We start from the raw sequence: 26123 nt of genomic DNA, 5'->3' as shown, positions 1-26123 counted from the left end.
GGTTCAAGCTCACCAGCTGCTCCTTGGAAACCCTACACAGGGTCGCTATGAGTCAGAATCGACTCAATGGCACTTCACAACAGCAACAACAATAATGTCAAGAATTAATGTTCATTAATACCCACAATGCAATCTTTATGTTGTAAATACAGGGGCTTGTGCAATATATTCATTTAATGCTTTACCCTTTACAATATCACTACTATTTTATTATTCAGGTTGTGAAATATTAATTGTCACCATAAAGCCAAATATTCACATTTTCAAAAGCAAAAGAATCCCAATACAATCGTTGCTAAGGCAACATCCCAGTAGATCTATATAATCTTTGTTGTTGTTAGGTGCCATCGAGTCGGTACTGACTCATAGCGACCTTATGCACAGCAGAAAGAAACACTGCCTGATCCTGGGCCAACCTCACTGTTGTTACCACGCTTGAGTCCATCGATGCTGCCACTTTGTCAATCCATCTAACTGGGGATCTTCCTCTTTTTCTCTGAACCTCCACTTTAACCAACACGATATCCTTCTCCACTTTATATATAACTATGAGCTATTGTAACACAAAATCTAAATGCATCCAACATTGTATAATGTTTCTCAGACTGAGGAAGACTTATAAAGAGAAAGGTGATATTTCTGCCGTCAAATATGAACACAAATTTAACAGCTGATATAAAGCTAACACCAGATTAGACTACTGGTAAGCTATTTAAGTTAATATATTTTTCAGTTGAAAGATAACAATGCCTAGTTGCCATAACTTCTAGAATAAATCTGTCAGTATAAATATAATTACATAGAATAATGCAAAACTTGGCTTAGTACTATTAAACCATATACCATCAGATCTGAGTGATCACGTTCTTGAGAAGGGGAGCATTTTATTTCTTCTTAATGAAGTAATGATGTTTTCATATGCTTTCTATGATATTTAGGAATCATAATAGAAGTTGTGAAGACATACAGGCAACAGATTTCTCACAGAGAGAAAAGAAAAAAAAACAAATGCACTGTTTTAACCCAATCTTTATTCCTCCAAGTAACAAACACCGTAATATTATTACTGACCTGTCTGTCAGTTTTTTGTACTATGATTACTCGCGTGTTGCTGGGATGCTAGAAGCTATGCCATTGGTATTTCAAAGTCCAGTAAGGTCACGTGTGGTGTCTTATTTATCTAGTGCTGTTTCTATAGAAATATCATAAGTAGATGACTTTAACAAACAGAGATTTAGTCTCTCATAGTTGAGGAGGCTACAAGTCTACATTCAGAGTGCCAGTTCTAGAGAAGCATCCATGTCTCCTTCTAGCACCTGTGGGCCCAGCATTCCTTGGAGATCCCCATGTGACTTGCCATCATTCTTTCCCTTGATCTAGAAGCCTAACAGTGAAGGGACCTCCAAGTCTAAATGATGTACTCCACCACTAGCTCTTCCTTCCCGGTGCTAGTAGGTACCATTCTCTGCTAACTTCTCTTACCCTTTATCTTTTCTAAGATAAAAGTGGTTGAAGACCACACCCCTGAGAAACTCTCTGACATTGGATCAGGGATACGATGGGGCTAATAAGCCTAGACTTATTCTTCTTATTGGTTTATTACATACATTCACATCATGGGGGATCTTTACATAACTGCCACATTACGTCATTACATGACTGCCAAACCATTGAGAACACATAATTTAGTGGGGGCACAATTTCATTCTTAATATGGTAAACAGAGTCAATCTAATTACATGCATGGAACAAAGCTTCGGGACCATCCTCTGCAGGTGTGGCAATACCCAAAACAAGAAGAAACAGTTGTAAACATCTATTAATAATCAGAATATAAATGTATGAATCTTGGAAAGTTGCAACTTGCCAAAAATGAAATGTTGTTAGTAACCCTCTACACGTCAGAAGGAAACACGGCCCATCCTGCGCCACCCTCACAATCATTGGTAAGCTTCATCCCACTGGTGCTGCTCCTCTTGCAATCCATCTCATTGGGGGCTCTTCCTCTTTTTTGCTTACCCTCTACTTTACTAAGCATGGTATTCTTCTTTAAGAACTGCTCCCTCCTGTAATATGTCCAAAGTATGAGAGACATAATCTCTCCATCAGGCTAATAAGGCTCATTCTGGCTGTACTTCTATCAACACAGATATATTTGTTCTTCTAGCAGTCCATGGTACTTTTAACATTCTTCTCCAATACCATAACTCAAAGGTATCAGTTCTTCTACGGCCTTATTCATGTTCAACTTTCACATGCACATGAGACTATTGAAAACACCATGGCATGGGTCAGGCACACCTTAGGCCTCAAACTGACAATTTTGCTCTTGAACATTTTAAAGAGGTCTTCTGCAGCAGATTTACATAATGCAATATGTCATTTGATTTCTTCACTGCTGTTACCATGAGTGTTGAGAGTGGATCCAAGCAAAATAAAGCCTTTGCAAATTTCAATCTTTTCTCCAGTTATCATGATATTATTTATTGATCCAGTGGTGAAGATTTTAGTTTTCTTTACATTGTGATGCAGCCCATATAAAAGCTGTGATGTTTGATCTTCATCAGTAAGTATTTTAAGTCCTCTGTTTTCAGCAAGCAAGGCTGTAACATCTGCATATTGCACGTTGTTAATATGTCTTCCTTTGATCCTGATGCCACATTCTTTTTCATATACTCTAGCTTCTCAGATTATTTTCTCAGTGTACAGATTGAATAAATATGGTGAAAGAATATAACCCTGGTGCACACCTTTCCTGATTTTAAACCATTAAGTGTCCCCATGATCTGTTTGAAAATACAGGTTGCTCTATATACAGGTTCCTCTTTAGTATAATTAAGTATTCTGGAATACTCATTCAGCACAATATTGTCCATAACTTGTCATGATCCTCACAGTGGAAAGCCTGTGTGTAGTCAATAAAGCTCAGGTAAACACTTTTCTGGTATTTTCTCTTTTCACCTAACATCCATCTGATGTCAGCAATGTTATCCCTCATTCCATGTCCTGGTCTGAATCTGGCTTGAACCTCTAGCAGTCCCTTTTCAATGTAATGTTGCGGTCATTTTTAATTATCTTTTGAAAATTTTTACTTGCATGTGACGTTAATGATATTGTCTGATGATTTCCATATTCTGTTGGGTCATCTCTATTTAGAATGGGCACAAATATGGATCTCTTTCCATCAAGTGTCTAGGTAGCTGTCTTCCAAATTTCTTGACATAATGAGTGTCTGTAGTGAACTCACTCAAAAATGAAATGGAATTCATAAATGTTGATATCCTAGATATTTTTGTTAGTGTTGCTAGATGTCATTGAGTCAGGTGCAACCCAATGTACAGCAGAACAAAACACCTCCCAGTCCTATGCCATCTTCACAATTGTTGTTAGATCTGAGCCCATTGTTGCTGCCACTGTGTCAATCCATCTTATTGAGGGTCTTAGTTAGTTGAAATGGAGTGGTATTGGTGATTTTGAATCAGACAATCATGTGATCTGACTCTATGTTGCGAATGACAAATTGAAAAGGAATGGCATTGCATTCATTGTTTAAAAGAACATTTCAAGATCCATCCTGAAGTACAATGCTGTCAGTGGTAGGATAGCATCCGTAGATCTACAAAGACCAATTTATGTAACTATTATTGAAATTGAAACACCATCACTAATGTCAAAGATAAGGAAACTAAAGATTATTTGCCAGCTTCTGCAGTCTGAAATTGATCAAACATGCAATTAAGATGCATTGATAGTCACTGGTGTTTGAATTGCAAAAGTTGGAAACAAGAAGGATCAGCAATAGAAAAATATGGCCCTGGTGATAGAAATGACACCTGAGACAGTACAATTGAATTTTACAAGTCCAATGACTTTTTCATCACAAATATCTTTTTAAAAAACATAAACAGAAACTACACACATGAATCTTGCCAGATGGTATACTCAGAAATCAAATTGAATACATTTGTGGAAAAGGACAATGGCGAAGTTCAATATCATCAATCAGCACAGGTCCAGGACTGACTTTGTAACAGAGCATCATTTGCTCATAAGCAAGTTCAAGTTGAAACTGAAGAAAATTAAACAAGTATAGGGGGACCAAAGCAACACATTGACTAAATTCCAGAATAGATTTGATGCATTGAACACTAATGACCAAAGACCAGACAAGTTGTGGAATGACATCAAAGACGTCACACAGGAAGAAAACAAAAAGTCATCAAAAAGATAGGAATGTCAGGAAAGATTTTGAAATTTGCTCTTGAATATAGAGTAGCTAACATAAAATGAAAAAAAATTATGAAGAGCTGAGCATAAAATTTCAAAAGATGGCTCAAGAAGACAAAGTAAAATACAATGAAGTGTACAAATACTTATAGTTAGAAAACCAAAATATTTTCTCAAGTTGAAGAAAACATTCAAACCTTGACTTGTATTGTTGAGGGATTCTATTGGCATTTTGGTGTGGCACTGCAGGATAAGGACTGGACTGCTAACCACAAGGTCAGTGGTTCAAGCCCACCAGCCACTCCATAGAAACCATATGCAGGGTCACTATCAGTCTGGATCAACTCCATGACACTTAGCTACAACATGAACAAAATACCGAATGATGCAAACCATTGAAAAATGTTTAAAATGATGTAAAAAGTCACTCTTCCAAATAGAATTGGTTCAACTGTTTTAGGAAGTAGCACTAGAAGCACTCAGTAGTCTCATCCAAGAAATTTGGAAGATAGCTACCTGACCAACTGACAGGAACAGATCCATATCTGTGCCCATTCCAAAGAAAGGCAATCCATCAGAATGTGGAAACTGTTGAAGAATATCGTTACTATCACATGCAAAGAAAAATTTGCTAAAGAGGATTTAAAAATGATTGCAGTAGTACATCAACAGGAAATTGTCAGAAGTTCAAGCCAGATTCACAAGAGGACCTGGAACAAGGGATACTATTGCTGAGATCAGATGGATAGTGGCTGAAAGCAGAGAACACAAAAAGTTGCTTACCTACATCTCTTTTGCAAAAACATTTGATTGTGTAGATTATAACAAATTATGAATAACATTGAAAACAGTAGGAATTCCAGAGCACTTAATTGTGCTCATGAAGAGCCTGTACATAGACCAAAAAGCAGTTGTTCAAACAGAACAAGGAAATACTAGTTATATGGTTTTAAACCAAGAAATGTGTGTCAGGATTGTGTTTTACCAACATACTTATTCAATCTACATATTGAGTAAATAATCTGAGAAGCTGGACTATATTAATAAGAATGGGGCCTAAGTTTTGGGAGAAAATTCATAATAGCCAGAGATATGTAGATGACACAACCTTGCTTGGTGAAAGCGAAGAATACTAGAAGCCCTTACTGATAAAGAACAAAGATTGCAACCCTCAGAATGGATGACACCTCAATACAAAGAAATAAAAATCCTCACAACAGGACCAATAAGAACTAGCACAATAAACAGAAACTACTGAAGTTGTCAAGGATTTCACTTTGCTTACATCCACAATCATTGCCATAGAAGAAGCATTCATGAAATCAAATGGTGTATTGCATTGGACAGATCTCCTGCAAAAAAAAAGTCTCTTTAAGGTGTAAAAAGCAAATATGTTATTTTGAAGATTAAGGTGTCCCTGACCAAAACCATGATATTAACAATTTCCTCATATGCATACAAAAACTGGACAATGAATAAGGAAGATCAAAGAAGAATTTATGCCTTTGGATTATAGTGCTAGTGAATAATATTAAATATATCACGAACTTCTAAAAGAACAAACAAATTTATGTTCAAAGAAGTGTAAACAGAATGCTCCCTAGAAGCAAGGATGGCAAAACTTCCTCTCATCAACTAGTCCCTGGAGAAAGACATCATGCTTGGTAAATTGGAGGGTCAGCAAAAAAGAAGGTGGCCCATAATGAAATGGATTGACACACAGTGTTTACAACAATGGATTCAAACATAGGAACGATTGTCATCTTCTTGTATGTTCCTTGTCAATTTTCATGGTTTGAAATACAAAGGACACTTTCTTTACCTGCATGCTGTTAAGTCAGTTTTGACTCATAGTGTTTACAAGGTTGTAAATCTTTACCAGAGAAGAAAACTTCATCTTTCTTCAAGGGGTCACTGAAAGGTTCCCTACATGTTGTTGTTGTTGTTGTTGTTGTTGTTGTTGTTCTGACTCATCGAAACCCTGTAGAGTGCTCTCAAGAAGCAGTTGGTGTATTTGAACTTCTGATTATTTGGTTAGCAGTCCAGTGCTTATCCTACAGCACCACACCAGAACTCATAGTAATAATACTGTACTTAGGAATTTCATATCTTGGCTTGTGAATGCTGTCATTAGTTAGAGAGACACTTTACAGTCACAGTATTTCAGGAATTTTTCAGGGAGGATTCACAAAAAAGAAATATCAGTTGAGTTTTATTTCTTTAGCTCACGACATATCTTCAAGTTTTTGCACTTAATTACTCCATTCATTTTACATGAGGTAGGCTCCAAGGACAAATATTGCCTTTTTAACACATACTGGAGAAACACTCAGTTTTTAAAAAGCACCATGTTACTGACTCATAGAAGACTTTGTAATTCAGTATGACTTTTCTGTGTTTTCCTGAGGTACTTGGGTTTATCTCCTCATTACTCATTTTACCTTTGTACAATGTGTTTTTTATTATTTAAGTATACCAGTGAACATCCTTATATTTTTCTCTTGCTCATCAAGACCTTTTGAGTTCTGTTCCGAGTCTCTGGGGGCTGGTGCCTCTACCCACCACTACCCTTACAGTCCACACTAACCTTATCATCAAGATGTTCTTTCATGTAAAATGCAATGACGTTCCTTACTTACTAGTCAGCCTAAAAGCATCTTTGGAGTACCTGCTGTGTTCACAGCACAGCACTCAAGTAAAAGGCGAATACAAAGGAAACTAGCAATAAGAGAGTGCTCAGGTTGAAGCAAGGTTGTATTTGGGATAAAGCAAAAGATAGAAACTATTTTCCCAAGGCAATTTCTTCCATTGTTTCCAAATACAGACTGAATATATATTAAGTGCAAAGGAATTATTAGCATCACGTGTGTTCAGCCAGGGGAAGTCAAAATGCATATCACTGAGAAGGGTGTTTAAATTGAAGGCAGACTGTTTAAATCTGCTCCTCAAACACCCTCTCCTTTTTACTCAGAATAATGACTTGCAACTCTACTTGTATAAAGTCCACTCAATCATTCATCTATGTAATTGTTCTTCAGCACTGAAAATGTACAAGTAGAAATGGACTTGGTGTGTGTTCTTCTGTGTACACAAAGGTAAGTCAAAAAGTAATGCTACAAAGTCATAGAAACCTTTATTAAGTAAAAATATCAAAATGTAAAACTATTGTTTCTTGATATATCTTCCATTTAGGTCTACACACTTACTAGGTATGACACTGTAGAAAAAGCACTCAATCACAAGGTTGGGTTGAACTGCAAGATTGGAGGCTCAAACTCACCAACAGCTCCTCTGAAACCCTATACACAGTTGCTATGGGTTGGAACCAACTCCACAGCACTTAACAACAACAATCCTTTTCCCAAGAATTCTGTGCCTTGGGATTTATGCCATGACAAAACAACAATTTTGGCATCCTTAGAGATTCTAATGTTCCTCAAAATGTTCTTTGAATTTGGAGAACAACAAAAAAAAAGTCTGAAGGAGAAAGACCAGGGCTATAAGGCAAATGGGGAAAGGTTCTCTCCCCAAATTTCATAGTGCAGTTCTTGCTACCCTTCAAGAAGGAGAAGGTGCATTGTCATGATAGAAAAAAAAATTGGTCAGCACAACTTCCCTGGCTTTTTTTTCATTAATGCAGCTTTCAGTTTTCTGAAATGATAGTCTCTGTGATGGCTGTGTCCTTCAACAAAATCTATCAAGATTACTCACTTGGAGTTCTCCTCACCCCCAAGAAAACAGCTACCATAAATTTCTAAGCTAATATCTCTGTTTTAAAGTGATCTGTCCCAGTGGATCCCTTCAGAAGTCAGATCCCTTCAGAACTCAGAAGTGGATCCCTTCAGAGAGATTGTTTTGATTCAATCTCTCTCTCTCTTTTTTTAAGGCACCCTAATAAGACAAAAGGAGCTCTGGTAGCGTAGTGGTTATGAATCGGGCTGCGAACCTCAAGATCAGCAGTTCGAAACTACCAGCTGTTCCACGGGAGAAGATGAGGCTTTCTGCTCCCGTAAAGATTTACAGCCTCGGAAACCCTGTAGAGGGTCACTATGAGTCGGAACCGACTCCACGGCACATAACCACAACAACAAGACAAAGACAAATGTATTACTGACAGAACTTGTCTGCAGCCATCTCCTGATTGTTGTTGTTGTTATGTGCCGTGGAGTCAGTTCCGACCCATAGCGACCCTGTACAGGGATTCCGAGGCTGTAAATCTTTACGGGAGCAGAAAGCCTCATCTTTCTCCCGCGGAACAGCTGGTAGGTTCAAAATGCTGACCTGGAGGTTCCCAGCCAGATTCGTAACCACTACGCTACCAGAACTCCAATTACAGAGACATATTTAAACATGTTTTATTTGGAAAAATTCCATGCATGCATGAACTGGAACACACATAGAAACACTTGTTGACTTACCCGCATATTCTCAACAATAATAATAATTTTAAAAAGTTAACTGTTATTCAGGAAAATTCTTGTATGTTATAGAAGATAATTACCTTCGTATTCTCAACAACAATAACAAGACTCCATATCTTCTATAGCATACAAGAATTATCCTGAATAGCAATTTAAAATTTTTTGTTATTGTTGTTGAGAATACAAGGTCAGTTTGAGCCTCAAGGTTGGCAGTTCAAGCTTACCAACCACTCCTTGGAAATCCTATACAGAGTCGCTATGAGTCAAAACCAACTTGATACCACTTAACAACAACTATCATATGTACCAGTATGTTGTTGCTATTAAGTGCTGTTGAGTTGGGTCCGATTCATAGTGACCCTGTGTACCATTTCCTAGGCATGACTGGTGGGTTTGAACCACCGACCTTTCAGTTAGCAGTCCAGTGCCTATCCTACAGCACCACACCAGGACTCCATATACCAAGATAAGTTATGTAATATTAAGATGTTCTGTAACACTTAACTGAAGTCTAGGCAGTCAGAATGTTAAACTCTCTCAGTGTTTGTCTTGTTGAGGCTCCCTGAGATGCCTCTTGCAGCTCAAATGTCAATTGCTACAAATGCATGAATATCAGAGCATCATCATGTAACATGTTCTATGAAAGACTTACTCCTTAGCCTAGTTAACTCAAGCTCTATCATTTGACATTTGGAATTGTTTTCACCTCTTAAACAAGAGCCAGTCAAGATTGTCTTCTTGGATTACAGGTAGTATGACTGTCTGTTTTTTGAAAGGTCCGTTGCCAGATCCCCTTTGAATTACTAGGTATAACACCTCCTTCTTGGAGAATAATTAATGTCCTCATTTAAGGGTCTAATATGCACCTGGTTAGAAATAAAACAAACAAAAAATACATGTTTGACTATTTCACAAATTGATTAGCCAGAGAACTCTATTTCATATAAGCCTGCTGACAGTCTATAGAACAAAAGGAAACCCACAGCTGATGAGTTGATTCCAAGTCATAACAACTCTATAGGACACAGTCGTTTCCATGCTAGAAATCTTCACAAAAGCAGACTTTCACATCTGTCTCCATGGAGTGCTTGGTAAGTTTGAACTTCTCAACTTTCTTTGGGTTAGCAACCATGTACTTATCCGCTGCAACACCAGTGCTCCGTTTCTGAAGAATCCAACTTAACTCAAACCCACTGTCATCGAGCTGATTCCGATAGATGTTGTTAAGTTCCATCAAGTCAATACCAAAGCATAGCAACCCTATATAGGGTTTCCAAACAATGGCTGGTGGATTTGAATCACCACCTTGTGGTTAGCAGTCCAATGCTTATCTGAAAGTGCTGTACCAGGACTCCTGCAACCGACAATAATAGCTTAAATTTATCATTCAATAACAGGTAAAGATTTTCCCATGTAAAAATGGGAAGGTGACATGGAATGAAGAGGGTAATGAGGGAATAAGTCTTAGAAGCCTTTAGGGATGAGACACTGGAGTGTCTGTAGAAAGACATTGAGCAGAAGATTAAAGACTAAACCATATTAAAATTGGACTGTCCTAGTCCATAACTCATGATTTCTGTCATATTTAATGAGTAGTTACTATATATTGGAGTCCTGATATGGTGCTTCAGGATAGTACACTGCACTGTAAGGTCAGTTTGAATAACGAGGTTTGAATATTACATATTAGGGGAGCACAGTGGCTCCATATGATCAGCACTGGACTGCCAACCACAAGGTCTATGGTTCGCGTAAACCAGTTGCTCCTTGGGGGATGAAGCTTTCTGCTCTCACGAAGATTTAAAGCCTTGGCAACCCTATATAGAGTTGCTAAGAAACAGAACCAACTCGGCAGCACTTAACAGCAACAACTATATATTAGTGACTGTTGGGAACAACAATAAAACTCAAAACAAGATACACACTGTAAGCTAAACCAAAACCAAATCCTTTGCTATTGCAATCCTGACTATACTGACCCACAGTTCAAACTCACCAGTCACTCCTTGGAAACCCTATATAGGGTCACTATGGGTCAGAACCAACTCGATGGCACTTAACAACAAGAGGCAGAGTAGAAATGTTCCTTAGGGTATCTGTGACTATAAATCTTTACAGAACCAGTCAACCTCATCTTTCTCCCATTGAACTGCTGACCTTGCACTTAGTAGTCCAATGCTTAACCTACAGCACCACCAGCTTGTTTTTGTTGTTTCATGCTGACTCATAGGGCCCCTATGCACAACAGAATCAAACACTGCCTGGGCGGGGGGGTCTGTACCATCCTCATACTTGTTGTTACACTTGAGTCCATAGCTGCTGCCTTTGTGTCAAAGTATCGTACTGGTGGCCTTCCTCTTTTTTGTTGACCCTCCACTCTACCAAGCTTGCTGTACTTCTGCAAGGACTGGTCCCTCCTCGCTTCTAAGTAACATTTTAGCTACACTTCTTCCAAGATAGTTTTGTTTTATTCTTCTAGTAGTCCATGGCACTTTTAATATTCTTCTCCAACATCATAATTCAAATGTATCAATAATTAATTAGAATTTTTAAACATTTTTTGGTGAGTTTTTATGATAAGGAAAAGGCAAGAATCTCTAGGAGTGCAGAACCTTAGCACCAAGCATAATCAAGGAATGAATCCTAGATGAATTTATAACTGAAAGAGGAAGCATTGAATTTAATTTAATTATAATTTTAGATGGTCATGGGGAGCCCTCTAAATTGTTGGTTTGTTAGTTGGTTGGTTAGTTTGTTGATTTGTTAATCAGGAGCAATTGAAACAAATCTGTTTCCAAAAGATAACTTAGTGAGTAGTAAAAAAGATGACTTATAATGAGAACAGACAGGAGTAATCATTTTGGAGAACATATTATTAAAAATTAATTTAAGGCAGGGTCAGCAATTGAGGAGATGGGGATTGGAGAGTGGTGGGTGGGATATGGACATAAAACATGGCACAACGACAAACTAGATGCCGAATTAAAAAAAGCGGAGCAAAGAAAGATATTTCCTCAGCTTTACATCATGAAAGAAATATTTTATTTTATTTCTACAATTGTTGTTGTTGTTGTTAAGTGCCCACAGGAACCCTGTATAGGGTTTCCAAGGAGCAGCTGGTGACCTTGAACCACCAACCTTGCAGTTCAAATGACTTCTACAATACTATGGAACAAAGTATCATAGACATGAAATACAAATCTTCAAAAAAGTTATTCACCAAGTTTCACTCAGAGAAGCATTTTCATTCTCTTTCTCTCTCTCTTACATAAACAATTAATATAATGCACTGCACGGCAAGGTTGGTTTGAACCATAAGGTCAGCAGTTCAAATTCCTCAGGCACTTCTTAGATAACCTATATCAGGTTGGGATAAGTCAGAACCAACTCAACAGCACTTAACAACAACAACAGAAAGTATCAGTCTGGTCATGGTAAAGTAGAAGACAACCCTATAAATGTTTCCATAAAATACCCCCAGAAGCTTCATTATCACAGAAGTTTCATGAAATTTCATTTATAGAAAATTCATGAAACTCACTAGATCTCTGCTTAAGAATCTTTTCATTACAAATTCCATCAATTGACCACTGTCCAGCCATTGGTAATTATGTTTGATTTTGTGAATGTCCAAACATTATAGAATAATTTTGTCATGTATTTTCATTATCATCTCTTCTTCCTGCACCCCAATTTTTCTGTTAAACGTATACAATTTTAGATACTTAGAATTTCATGTATATTAGTCTTTTCTTCATCCTACTCTTCCAATCATTAATATTCATTCATTCAATGAATATTTTTATAATTCATTAGAAATGTGAAGCCTATCTGTTTTAGAACTTTCTTTTGAATCACACTTATTTCAGTTCATTTAATCATAATAAATTAGTGTTTTAGTACATTAAGAGTCAGAAATCTGTCAAAATAAGGATTACATGAGTTCATACTTGCGAATCACAGTCTCTGGCAAATAATAAACAATGCTACATTATAGCACCTCAGTAGCGCTAAAAGCTGAACACTCAACTGCTAGCCCAAACCCTGGCAGTTTGAACCCACCCAGGAGAGAGGTCTGGAGGTTTATTTCTGATAATTTACATAACCTTGAGAACTCTAGGACGCAGGTGTACTTGCACACCTAGGGCCATCATGAGTCATAACTGACTCAATGACAACTAACAACAGCAACATGTTTGCTATTCCCTATACAAAGGAGCTCTGGTAGCGTAGTGGTTACGAATCGGGCTGCGAACCTTAAGGACGGCGGTTCGAAACTACCAGCCGCTCCGCGGGAGAAAGATGAGGCTTTCTACTCCGGTAAAGATTTACACCCTCGGAAACCCTGTACAGAGTCGCTATGGGTCGGAACCGACTCGACGGCACTTAACAACAACAACAACAATACAAAACAATACTAAGCAACTAAGCATTGCTTTCAGCTTTCTGCCAAAGATAGGATTTCTTTCAGCACCTAAATATCCAGGATACCAGAATTGACAAGATTCAGATGTATTCATGGAAGCTGGCATCCAGACTCCATGAATACCCAGAAGAAACCACTTTACAGGAGAAGGAGGAATTGATCCATTTCCTACCTTGCCAAAGCAGGAATAGTAGACCACAGTCAGTCACGAATCTCTTGGTTCATTAGAGGCAGTATCCAAGAGAACATTAAATCAATCATAACTTTCATATCTCATTTGGGACATAAAGGGGTAGTTCCTCCTCCCTAACAGAAATGCTAATCATTTAGTAAGCATAACTCAAAAACATGTTTCTCATAGGAGTTGGGCAAGAATTACAGATTCACCTATCCCATTGTAATGCATATAATTTAACCTTCTGGGAAAGGGTACACAGACCCCTGAGATACCTTTCTTAGAAATAATGATCACAGTTCATTAATTCTATTGTGGAATGAAAAATAAGAATTTTCATATGGCAATGTTAAGGCGATCCGGGCCCTAAAGGTATTCTGAAAGCTTTTCTATTGCATTCTGCTCTTTTAATTCTTCTTGTCATTTAGGATGGAATTAAGTGCAGGTGTTATAGTTGTTGTTGTTAGATGTTGCCTAGTACAACAGAAAGAAACACTGCCTGGTCTTGTGCTATCCTCACAATTGTTATATTTGAGCCCATTGTTACTGTTACTTTGTCAATCCATCTCATTGAGGACCTTCCTCTTTTACTCTGATTCTTCACTTTATCAACCACAATGTCCTTCTCCAGGGACTGGTCCCTCCTGATTCTATGTCTCAAGTATGAGAGATGAAGTCTCGCCATCTTGGCTTCTAAGGAGCATTCTGTCTGTACTTCTTCCAACATAAATTTGTTTGTTCTTCTGGTAGTCCATGGTACTTTCAATATTCTCAGCATCATAACACAAATGCACCAATTCTTCTATGACCTTCCTTATTAACTGTCCAACTTTCAAATGCCTATGAAGCCATGGCTTGGGTCAGGTGCATCTTAGTCCTCAAACTGACATCTTTGTTCTTGAACAATTTAAAGAAGTCTTGTGGGGCAGGTTTGTCTACTGTAATACCTCGTCATTTGTTGATGGAAAACAACTCAAAATGAGGAGAAACAGCTGCAAACAATCATTAATAATCAGTATATGAAATGTAAAAGTAAGGATCAAGGAAAACTGGAAGTTGTCAAAAATGAAATGGAATGCATAAACATTGATATCCTTAGTGAGTTGAAATGGACTAGTAGTAGCCATTTTGAATCAGATATTCATATGGTTAACTGTGCCAGAAATAACAAATTGATGAAGAACATTACAGCATTCATCATCAGAAGAAATCTTTCAAGATCCATCTTGAAGTACAATGCTGTATGTTATGGGATAATAACATATGCCTACAAGGAACACTGGATATCTTGGTTTGGAACTGTAGGATAAGCACTGAATCACAGGTTGGTTTGAACTACATGGTTGGCCACTCCTTGTTGTTATGTGCTATTGTTGGACAATTTCCACATTTCATTGGGTCACTGTTCTTTGGAAAGGGCACAAATAAAGATATTTTCCAATTGGTTGACCAGGTAGCTGTCTTTCAAATTTCTTAGTTTAGATATGTAAGTGCTTCCAGTGATGTATCAGTTTGTTGAAAACTTTCAATTTGTATTCCATCAGTTACTGAAGCCTTGGTTTTCTCCAGTGCCTTCAGTTCAGCTTGGACTTCTTCCCTTGATACCATTGGTTCTTGATCATATGATACCTCTTGAAATGGTTGAACATTGTTGTTTTCTTTTTGTACAGTAGCTGTGTATAACTTCCATCTTCTTTTGATGCTTTCTGCATCATTCAATATTTTGTCCATAGAATCTTCCAATATTATAAGTCAAGGCTTGATTTTTTTTCTTCAGTTCTTTCATCTTGAGAAATACTGACCATTTTCTTCTCTTTTGATTTTCTGACTCCAGATCTTTGCATCTTTCATTTTAATACTAGAATTTATTTTCTCAAATTGTCCTTTAACATTTTCTGTTCAGTTCTTTTACTTCCTCATTTCTTCCATTTGCTTTAGCATGTGTGCAATGGAGAGGAAGTTTCAGAGTCTTTTATGAAATCCATTTAGCTCTTTTCTTTATATCTTGTCTGTTTAATGACCTTTTGCTTTCTTCCCGTATAATGATCTTGATGTCATCCCACAACTCTTCTGGTATTTGTTCATTAATGTCTAATGCATTAGATCTGTTCTTGAGATGGTCTCTAAATTCAGATGGAATATGCTCAAGGTTACATGTTGGGTCTTATTACTTGTTTTTGTTTTCGTTTTTTTAATTTTCTTCAACTTCAGCCTGAACTTGCATAAGTGCAATTGGTGGTATGTTCCATAGCTGGCTCCTGGCCTTGTTTTGGCTGATTATATTGAGCTTTTCCACTGTCTCTTATCACACTTGTAGTCAATTTGATTCGTGTGCACTCCATCTGGAGAGAGCCATGCGTACAATTGCATTTTATGTTGTTTAAAAAAAGATATTTGCAGTGAATAAGTCATGGGTCTCATAAAATTCTACCATGCTGTCTCTAGCATAATTTCTATCACCAAGGACAAATTTTCCAACTACTAACCACTCTTTGTTTACAACCTTTGCATTCCAGTCACTAGTAATTACCAATACATTTTGATTGCATGTTTGATCAATATCAGACTGAAGAAATTTGCATAATTCCTCAATCTCATCATTACTGGCTGCAGTGCTTAATGAGTGAATTTGAATAAAGTGGTATAATTGGTCTTCCTTGTTGTTGTTATTGTTTAGTGCCATTGAATCAGTTTTGACCCACAGCGACCCTATTTAGGGTTTGAGGGGCTCTAGTAGCGTATTGGTTATGAATCCGGCTGCGAACTGCAAGGTCAGCAGTTCGAAACTATCAGCTGCTCCGTGGAAGAAAGATGAGGCTTTCTGCTACCATAAAGATTTACAGTCTCAGAAACCCTGTATAGGGTCACTATGAGTCGGAACCGACTCCACAGCACATAACAACAAGAAGAAGTGGCCAACCATGTAGTTCAAACCAACCTGTGATTCAGTGCTTACCCTACAGCTCCAAACCAAGATATCCAGTCTTCCTTATAGGCATATGTTATTATCCCATCATATACAGTATTGTACTTCAAGATGGATCTTGAAAGATTTCTTCTAATGATGACTGTTATATTGTTCTTCATCAATTTGTTATTTCTGGCACAGTTAACCATATGAAAATTTGATTCAAAATGGCTACTACTAGTCCATTTCAGCTCACTAAGGATATCAATCTTTATGCATTCCATTTCATTTTTGACAGCTTCCAATTTTCTTTGATCCTTACTTTTACATTTCATATACTGATTATTAATGATTGTTTGCAGCTGTTTCTCCTCATTTTGAGTTTTTTCCCACCAACAAATGAAAGTCCCAAAAGCTTTTCATTAGCTTTTTCATGGTCAACTCTACTTCAAGGAAGCAGCTCTTCTCCAGCCATGATGTGACTTCCTTCAAACCTGAGGGGCTCAACTTCCCGTGCTTTATCTGACAATATTCTGGCATGATTCATAATATTTTTACTTTCCAGCATTATATTTGACAATGTCCCACTGCTATTCATAAGGCTTTCATTGGCCAACTTTCAGAAGTATTCCATCTCTCCTTCTTCCTAGTCTGTAAGCTCTGCTGAAACTTTTCCACCATGCTAACCCTGCTGGTATTTTAAACATGAGTGTAATACTTCCAGCATCACAACAACACGCAAGCCACCACAGTATGGCAAATGACAGATGAGTGGAAAATGAGTACAGTAGTCTCTGAAATATCAAAATCCTTAACACGACCTTCATCCAAAGTTCAGGGCTGTGTTTGTTTCTGCCTCACTCACCAGAAGTTGTGAAAAAGGACAACCTGTCCAAAAATTTAAAAAAAAAATTGAAATAGGATGTATGATTTGCTGGATGTAAAACTGATTATCTTGTCTGTAAACTTTTACCCAATTCACAATAAAAAAAATTTTTAGAAATCAAAATTCATAAACAAGTCCATTAGTAGTACAGGAACCACCATTTTATGCTGATTAAGAATGTATGTGATCTATCTGTCTTGTCTGTTTTGTTCAATTTAAAGTCAGAACTGACTTTTCAGCACACCACCACCTCTGATCTTCAGTTGTTTTTTTTAACTAATGTCAAATTAATTATGATCATTTAAGTTTGATGTAAATTGATGTTGTTCACAAATTGAGAAAGAGTCCAAATTATCCCAAAGTATTACGTGATAATAAATTGGTCCCTTATAATCTTTGTCCAAAAAAATATGTCTATACTCCTTTTGGAAAACCTTTAAATATTTTCAAATATATCTAAACACATTATTTGCAATGAATAAGTCATTGGGCTCACAAAATTCTATCATGCAATCTCCAGCATCATTTCTATTACCAAGGACCTATTTTCTATCTACTGATCCTTCCTCTTTGTTTTCAATTTTTGCCTTACAATCAGTAAGGATTTTAGTGTCTTTATATGTTGGAGTCCTTAATAATTCATTTTTTTTATTCATTTAAGTTGTCATTCCTGATGAATTAGTTCAATATAGACTTTATCAATCTAGCGCCTGTACCTTGTAGTTCTAAAAACAAAACAAAAGCCACTGCCGTACAGTCAAATCTGACTCACAGTGACAGTATGAGTTATCTGATACTATAAATATTTATGGGAGCATCCTCATCTCCTGCAGAGTGGCTGGTGGGTTTGGTCCACTAATATTATTGTTAGCAGTCCAGTGCTTATCATACAGCACCACAGGAAGATTCAAATAATTTCTAGGTGTCTTAGTTATCTAGTGATGTCATAACAAAAAGAACACAAGTGAGTGACTTTAAAGAACAGAATTTTTTTTGTCTCAAAGCCTGGGAGGCTATGAGTTTGAATTCAGTGCACCAGGCAAAGCTATACTCTGTCCACTCAAAAAGATCACTCGTGTCTCTTTCAACTTCTGGCAGCCCTGGGCATTTCTTGGCACTCCTTGGCTTATGGATAGAACTTCCCATGGCCACTTCCTCCTTCTTCTCCCTGTGTGTCTGTGTTTGTACTTGCCTTAATTAAAAAAAAAAAAAAACGCTCAGAAAGAATTATTAGAACTCACTCTACTTTGGTATGGATTCATTAAGATAACAATGGTTATCTTAGCCCTGCAGAAATGCCCCAACATAGGATATATTTCATTTATGAGGAACCACAGGTACAACCAGCCATCCTATTTTGGGGTCATTTAATTTTATTAGCATTGGCTACATACAACATTCTACCACTTGTCTGTCATTTTGTCGTTTGTGGTGGCTTCCATGTTACTGTGATGCTGGAAGCTACGTCACTGGTATTTAAAATATCAGCAGGGTTATCCATGGTGGGAAGGTTTCAGGTGAACTCTGGACTAAAACAGACTAGGAAGGAGAGATGGAATACTTCCGAGTGTGTAGCCACTTCAAATTTATGATTAGTAGCAGAACATTGTCAGTTATAGTTTCAAAAGACAAAAACATTATGAACGACATCACAATATTGTCAGCTGTTGTGCTGGAAGATAAGCCTCCCAGGTTGGAAGACAATCAAAATATTACAAAGGAAAAGCTGCCTCCTCAAAGTAGAGTTGATCCTGATGACACAAATGGAACAAAGCTTTTGGGACTTTCATTTACTGTTGAAAAGCAACTCAAAGTGAGGAGAAACATCTACAAACATTCATTAATAATTGGAACATGGAATGTATGAAGTATGAAACTAGGAAAATTGTTAGTTGCCAAAAATGAAATAGAACACATAAAGATCAATATCTTAGGCATTATTGTTGTTATTAAGTGCTGTCAAGTTGTTCTGACTCATGAGAGACCCTGTATAGGGTTTTCAAGGAGTGATTGGTGAGTTTGAACCACCAACCTTGTGATTCATCCCACAGCACCACACCAGGACTCCTAGGCATTAATGCGCTTAAATGGGCTGGTATTGGCTATTTTGAATCTGATAGTTATAAGGTTTATTATGCCAGAAATGACAAAATTAAGAGGAATAATGTAGTATTCATCATCAAAAAGAACACTTCAAGATCTACCTTGAGTACAATGTTGTCTGTGATTGGCTAACATCCATAAGCCTACAAGGAAGACTGGGTAGTGTGATGACTCCATACAATAAGCACTGGACTTCAAACCACAAGGTCCATGGTTCAAGTCTGCCAGAACTCCACTGGGGAAAGATGAGGTTTTCTGCTCTTGCAAAGATTCAAAGCCTCAGAAACCCTATGCAGGGTCCCTATGGTTCAGCAGCTACAAGAAGGCACTTAACAACAATAACTACAGTTAGTATCACTATTATTCCAATTTATGCACCAACCATTAAAGTCTGTGATGATGAAATTGAAGAAATCTACCAAATTCTTCATTGTGAAATTGATCAAACAGGTAATCAAGATGCATTGATAATTACTGATGATTGGAATATGAACACTGGAAACAAAGAAGAAGGATTAGTAGTTTTAAAATATGCCATTAGAGATAGAAATTATGCTGGAGATCATATGATAGAATTTTGCAAGACCAATGACTTGTTCTTGCAAATACCTTTTTTAAACAACATGTTAAGTGCTGCTGAGTCTGTTCAGACTAAAATAACCATGTACAGGATTTCTAAGGAGCAGCTGGTGAGTTTCAACAGCTGATATTGTTATTCAAACTGATCTTGTAGTCCAGTGCTTATCCTACAGCACCACACCAGGATCCTTTAAACAACATAGAAGGTGATTATATGCAAAGGCATCACCAGATGGAATACAGAGCAACCAAATACACTATATGTGTGAGAAAAGATGGTAGAACAGCTCAATATAATCAGTCAAAACAAGGTTGGGCAGACTGTGGAACAGATGATAAATTGTTGATAATGCAGTTCAGGTTGAAGCTCAAGAAAATTAAGACAAGTTCACAAGAACCAAAATATGATCTTAAACATATCCCACCTGAATTTAGAGATAATTTCAAGAAGAATTTTGATGCATTAGACACTAATGACTGGAGACCAGAAGAAGAAGAAAGCAAACGGTCGTTAAAATAACAGGAAAGAAAACAACAACAAATTAATGTATAAAGAGAGTCTGAAACTTGTTCTTCAGTATAGAGATGCTAAAGCAAATGGAAGAAACGAGGAAGTAAAAGGGTTGAACAGAATATTTCAAAGGGCAATTGATGAAGACAAAGTACTATAATGAAATGTGTAAAAATCTGGAAATATAAAATCAAAAGTAAAGAACATCTTCAGCACTTCTCAAACTGAAAGAACTGAAGAAAAAATTCAAGCCTTAAGTTGCAATCTTTAAGTATTCTTTGGGCAAAATATTGAATGATGCAGAAAGCATCAAAAGAAGATGGGAAGTATATACAGAGTTGCTGTACCAAAAAGAAAAGGTCAGTGTTCAACCCTTTCAGGAGGTAGCGTATAATCAGGACCTGATGGTACTGAAGGAAGCAGTCCAAGCTTCACTGAGGTATTGGCAAAAAAGCAAGGCTCCAGGAATTGACAGAAAACAAACCAAAAGTGATAAAACACTGGAAGCACTCACTCGCATCTATGCCAAGAAATTTGGAAGACAGCAACCTGGCCAACTGATTGGAGGAGATCTTTATGTATGCCCAATCCAAATAGAAGTGATCCAATGGAATGCAAATGATCTAGCAATATCATTAATACCACATGCAAGTAAAATTTTGCTGATGATAATTTCAAAAACAGCTTCAATAGCACTTTGACAAGAAAATGTCAGAAACTCAAGCCAGATTCATAAGAGGTCATGGAACTAAGGATTTCATTGCTGATGTCGGATGGATCTTAGCTGAAAGCAGAGAATATCAGAAAGATGTTACTTACACATTATTGACTATGCAAGGACTTTTGACTGTGTGGATTATGACAAACTATGGATAACTTAGAAAAAATGGGTATTTCAGATACTTAGTTGTGCTCATGAAGAGCCTGCACATAAACCTAGAGGCAATTGTTCAAACAGGGCTGTACTGTTTCACCGCATTTATTCAATCTGTATGCTGAACAAATAGTTTGAGAAGCTGGATTACATAAAAAAACAAACAAACAAACAAAAAACCATGGTATCAGGATTAGAGAAAGACACATAAACAACCTGTGATATACAGATGATACAACTTGTGCAGACAGTACAAAGGATTTAAAATACTTACTGATGAACGTCAAAGACAACGACCTTCAGTATGGATTGTATCTTACTGTGAAGAAAACTAAAACCCTCAGAACTGGACCAATAAATAATTTCATGATAAATATGGAAAAGATTGAAGTTGTCAAAGATTTTACTTTCCACAGTCATGGAAACAGCATTCAAGAAATCAAACAATATACTGTATTAGGCAGTTCTACTACACATGAGCTCTTCAAAGTCTTCAAGAGCAAAAATACCAGTTTGAGGACTAAGTTGTGCCTGACCCAAGCCATAGGATTTTCAATCACCTCCTATGACTTTACTTTCCACAATCATGGAAACAGCATTCAAGAAATCAAACGATATACTGTATTAGGCAGTTCTACTACACATGAGCTCTTTAAAGTCTTCAAGAGCAAAAATACCAGTTTGAGGATTAAGTTGTGCCTGACCCAAGCCATAGTATTTTCAATCACCTCCTATGCCTGTGAAAGTTAAATAATGAATAGGGACCACTGTAGAAGAATTGATGCAGCTGAGTCATGGTGTTCAAGAAGAATATTAAAACTACCATGGACTGCCAGAATAATAAATTTATGTTGGAAGAAGTACAAGCAGAATGTTCCTTTTGAAACATAGAAAGTGAGACTTCATCTCTCATACTTCAGACATGTTATCAGGAGACACCAATCCTCAGAGAAGAATATCATGTTTGGTACAGTGGAGGATCAGTGAAAAAGAGGAAGACCCCCAATGAGATGGATTGGCACAGTGGCAGCAGCAATGGACTCAAGCTTAGCAATGATTGTGAGGATGACAAAGGGTCAGGTAATATTTCTTTCTGTTGTACATATTGTCACTATGAGTCTGAACCAATTTGACCACACCTAACAACAACACATGATTATATTGCAGTATATGATTTGCTGATGCTATTCTCAGATGTTTAGTCGCAGATGTTAAATTTTATGATTTAATGTCCAAAACACTGCTGTATAATAGTCTGGGATTTGAAAACTTCCTGAGAAGAAATTATAGGAAAATGCCTGCAGGAGATATGGGATGAATGCTGAGTTATGTGAACATGCCCCAAGCATTTGACCAGGATACTATGATCATAACAAACATTGTGTGGATCATATTGTATGGATCATGTTGTATGGATCATATTGTGTGGATCATAACAAACATTGGAAGAGATTGGTAGCAAAATCATCCAAATAGCAAGAACACTGAATTTAGGACTTAATATTGCCTATGCGAAATTCATTTATAGATCACCAATAAGGAGAACTGACAGATCAGGATTTAATGAATTTTGAAGAAAAAAGAATAAGGAAGAGGTAAGAGAGAAGTTATCCAAAAATTTTGTAGGATTAAGAGAATTTTTTTCTAAACTAAATCAGAAGTTTCAATTGCTTGAACCCATGACTCAGATGCTGATCACTTTAGTAAAGTCAATAGGTAGATTCAGGAGGCATTGACATGTTATTGCAAAATATATAAAGAAAAACACAAAAAAACCTACAGAAAATTCTCACACATTTAGAACATTCCACAAATGTAATTATTATCACAACTTATAAATTGCCAGAATCATCCAACTCGTCTTCATTGTCAGAGTACATATTTATGATTAATATATTTTTATGTACATATTTAAATGCATGTGCATTTATATAGGTTGTATATGCAGATGATACAACCTTGATCGCTGAAAGTGAAGAGGACTTGAAACATTTACTTATGAAGATCAAAGAGCACAGCCTTCGATATGGATTACATCTCAATGTCAAGAAAACAAAAATCCTCACCACTGGACCAATAAACAACATTCTTATCAATGGAGAAAAGATTGAAGTTGTCAAGGACTTCATTCTTCTTGGATCAACTATGAACACTCGTGGAAGCAGCAGTCAAGAGATCAGACAACGTATTGCACTGGGCAAATCTGCTGCACAGGAACTTTTTAAAGTATTGAAGAGCAGAGATGTCAGCTTGAGGACTAAGGTGCGCCTGACCCAGGACATTGTGTTTTCAATAGCCTCATATGGATGCAAAAGCTGGACAGTGAATAAGGAAGATCGTAGAAGAATTGATGCCTTTGAGTTGTGGTGTTGGAGGAGAATACTAAAAGTGCCAAAAGAACCAATAGATCTGTTTTGGAAGAAGTGCAGCCAGAGTGCTCCTTGGAGGCCAGGATGGCTAAGCTTCGTCTCTCCTACTTTGGACACATTGTCCGGAGAGAACAGTCGCTAGAGAAGAATGTCATGCTGGGTAAGGTGGAGGGTCAGAGAAAAAGAGGAAGACCCCCAACGAGATGGATCAGCCAGGTGGCATCACTGATGGCATCAAGTGTGGCAGCGGTAGTGAGGTTGGCCCAGGATCGGACATTGTTTCGTTCTGCTGTTCATGGGGTTGCTATGAGTCAGTTCCTACTCGATGGCACCTGACAACAACAAAATGCATGTGTCACATTATATGTAATGTTTCCAACCCCCAAAGACAAACAAATACTGGATTTATAAAAAATATTGATGATAAAAGTTAGCAACAAAAAAACCCAAAAGTGTAGTGTCATGTCAGAACTAAATTACCAGGGAGTTGTTAGAACAGAGCTCTGAGGTAAGTTGGAGACTACCTGTTATTCCAAACAAGGCCACATTCACAGGGACAGAGGATAGACTTCAGAATATATTTTGTTGGGGACACTATTCAATCCATAACACTATGGTGGTGTCATCAGTTTATAATTGTGTCCTTTCAGAGGTGATGGTTTGTTTGACAATCCAGCTTTTACAAATGTGGAATCAGTGAAATGTCTCACAAATTCTTTTGGAGGGACAGAGGGAGAGGAGAGGGTTTTACTGAACCCACTGCTAACTTTTCTATAGAATAGCTTTCCAGCTAAAAATGTTGTGATTTAAAAAAAGTTTCTAGACCACTCAAGGAGAAAATCTCCATCGTCCCTCCCATTTCAACACTCTTGTACTATGTGATCCTGTGATAGTCATTCTAGTGGTCTTCAGAGAAGCATGGGAAATGCTAGTCTGAGAACACATGTTTTCCTGTTTTACTTGGTATAACCTGGTAATATGTAATGTATACAACAACAATATAAATATACTAGATTTTTCTTTTTATAGTAGTAAAATCATGAGTTCCAAACTAACCTTTCTAAAAATCTTAGGCACTTACCAATCTTTGGTCTTAAAAAAAAAAGTGTTAACAGTGTCCCTGGAGTGATTTTAAATAGTTTATTAAGTAATCTTAGGTGTAGGAGATCCATATCTCCAGATCTGAATAGAACTAATATAATTAGAAAATTTGTATTAGTTTTCTCTTGTAACATGTTTGCCCCTAGGCCTACAACCCTGTTCAGTTTAGTTAATATTTTAGATTTAAACTCTCTCTGCTAAATATATTAAAGTTCTTTTTAAGCATTAAAAACCATAAGTTCTGTTATTGGACCTTTTCCACTTATTAAGAAGAAAATATAATCCTTTGTTATTTTCCTTTATGTAGTGACCTACTTACAAGTAACAAGTTCCCAAGAACTGCAGAAGTTCAAGTTGTGGGTGAATGATCCGTTTCAGCAAAGCTATAGAAGGAATTCTTGTGTTGTGTAATGAATTTTGCTTAATGACCTCTCAGATCCCATTTTGGATTCCTGGTGTGGCGCTGAAAGATAAGCACTGGACTGGGAACTACAAGGTCAACAGTTCAAACCCACCAGCTGCTCCTTGAAAACCTTACCCAGGGTTGTGATGAATCAGAACCAATTCGAAAGCACTTAACAACAACCACAAAGATCTCCTTTGTTGTGACAGTCTATCATCCATCTTCTGTTTCTGAAAATTAAAAATTTTTTAAAAATTATGTTTCTCTCTCCACAGGATGAAACTCTATATACTTGATGCATTCTCTTCTGTATGGCTCTTTGGTACTATTAGTTCCTGGTACACAAAACTTTTGCCACTACACTTTGACTTTTTTGCTGATTTAATTTTTAAATCTAATTTTCCATACTATCAGCTACAATATTAGATTTTTCTAACATACTTAATATTCTTCATTTTCTTAAAATATTTGATCCTATGTAATATCAGGTTCCTGGTAGCACAATTTGTTAGACTACTAACCTAAGCCACCGCGCATTTGTGGATTTATCAGATTGTGGTGGTTTGTGTGTTGCTGTGATGCTGGAAGCTACGTCACTGATATTTTAAATACCATCAGGAGCACCCATAATGGACAAATTTCAGTGGCATTTTAAGACTATGATAGACTAGAAAGACTGAGAGTGTCTTAGGCTGGGGTTTCTAGAGAAGCTAAACCAGTGAAGCCCATATATGTATATACAAAAAGAGAAATTTACTTCAAATAAAATGGCTTACAAATGTAGAATCCCAGGCCCCCAGTAGAAGAGAGAGGGAGCTCTTCTTGCATGCCCATTACACCGGGAGCAATCCACACCCCTAAGGAAGTATCCCTTCAGTTGATCAGCTGCTCATAGCCACTCATTATAGAGTTGACTAGGACTGTACTAGGTTTCATCACTGCTAAACCACTAGAAATCTTGGTCTAGTCAAGTTGACACAGAACCATAACTATTACAGAGAAGTAGAAACTTCTGAAAGCTTAGTCACTGAAAACCTTATGAATAGCAGCATATAGTACTGGGGAATGTGCCCCTCAAATTGGAAGGTACTCAACAAATGACTGGGGAAGAGCTGCCTTCTTAAGGTAGAGTTGACCTTA

General features: G+C 37.2%; 1 protein-coding gene across 1 annotated transcript in view; it reads right to left on the bottom strand.

Moving 5' to 3' along the window:
- The window catches only part of LOC102816439 (40S ribosomal protein S17-like), a 45570-nt gene extending 19753 nt beyond the window's left edge, over positions 1–25817 (bottom strand). Inside the window, exon 1 of the mRNA XM_006859356.1 lies at positions 25760–25817. Within this exon, the coding sequence (XP_006859418.1) occupies positions 25760–25817 (58 nt within the window). The remainder of the gene's footprint in view (positions 1–25759) is intronic.
- Between the last annotated feature and the right edge of the window lie 306 nt (positions 25818–26123).

Source organism: Chrysochloris asiatica, unplaced genomic scaffold, assembly GCF_000296735.1.
Source record: "Chrysochloris asiatica unplaced genomic scaffold, ChrAsi1.0 scaffold00032, whole genome shotgun sequence".
NCBI classification, from domain to species: domain Eukaryota; kingdom Metazoa; phylum Chordata; class Mammalia; order Afrosoricida; family Chrysochloridae; genus Chrysochloris; species Chrysochloris asiatica.
Note: the sequence above shows the minus strand (reverse complement) of the source record. Positions and strands in the feature narration are given on the sequence as shown.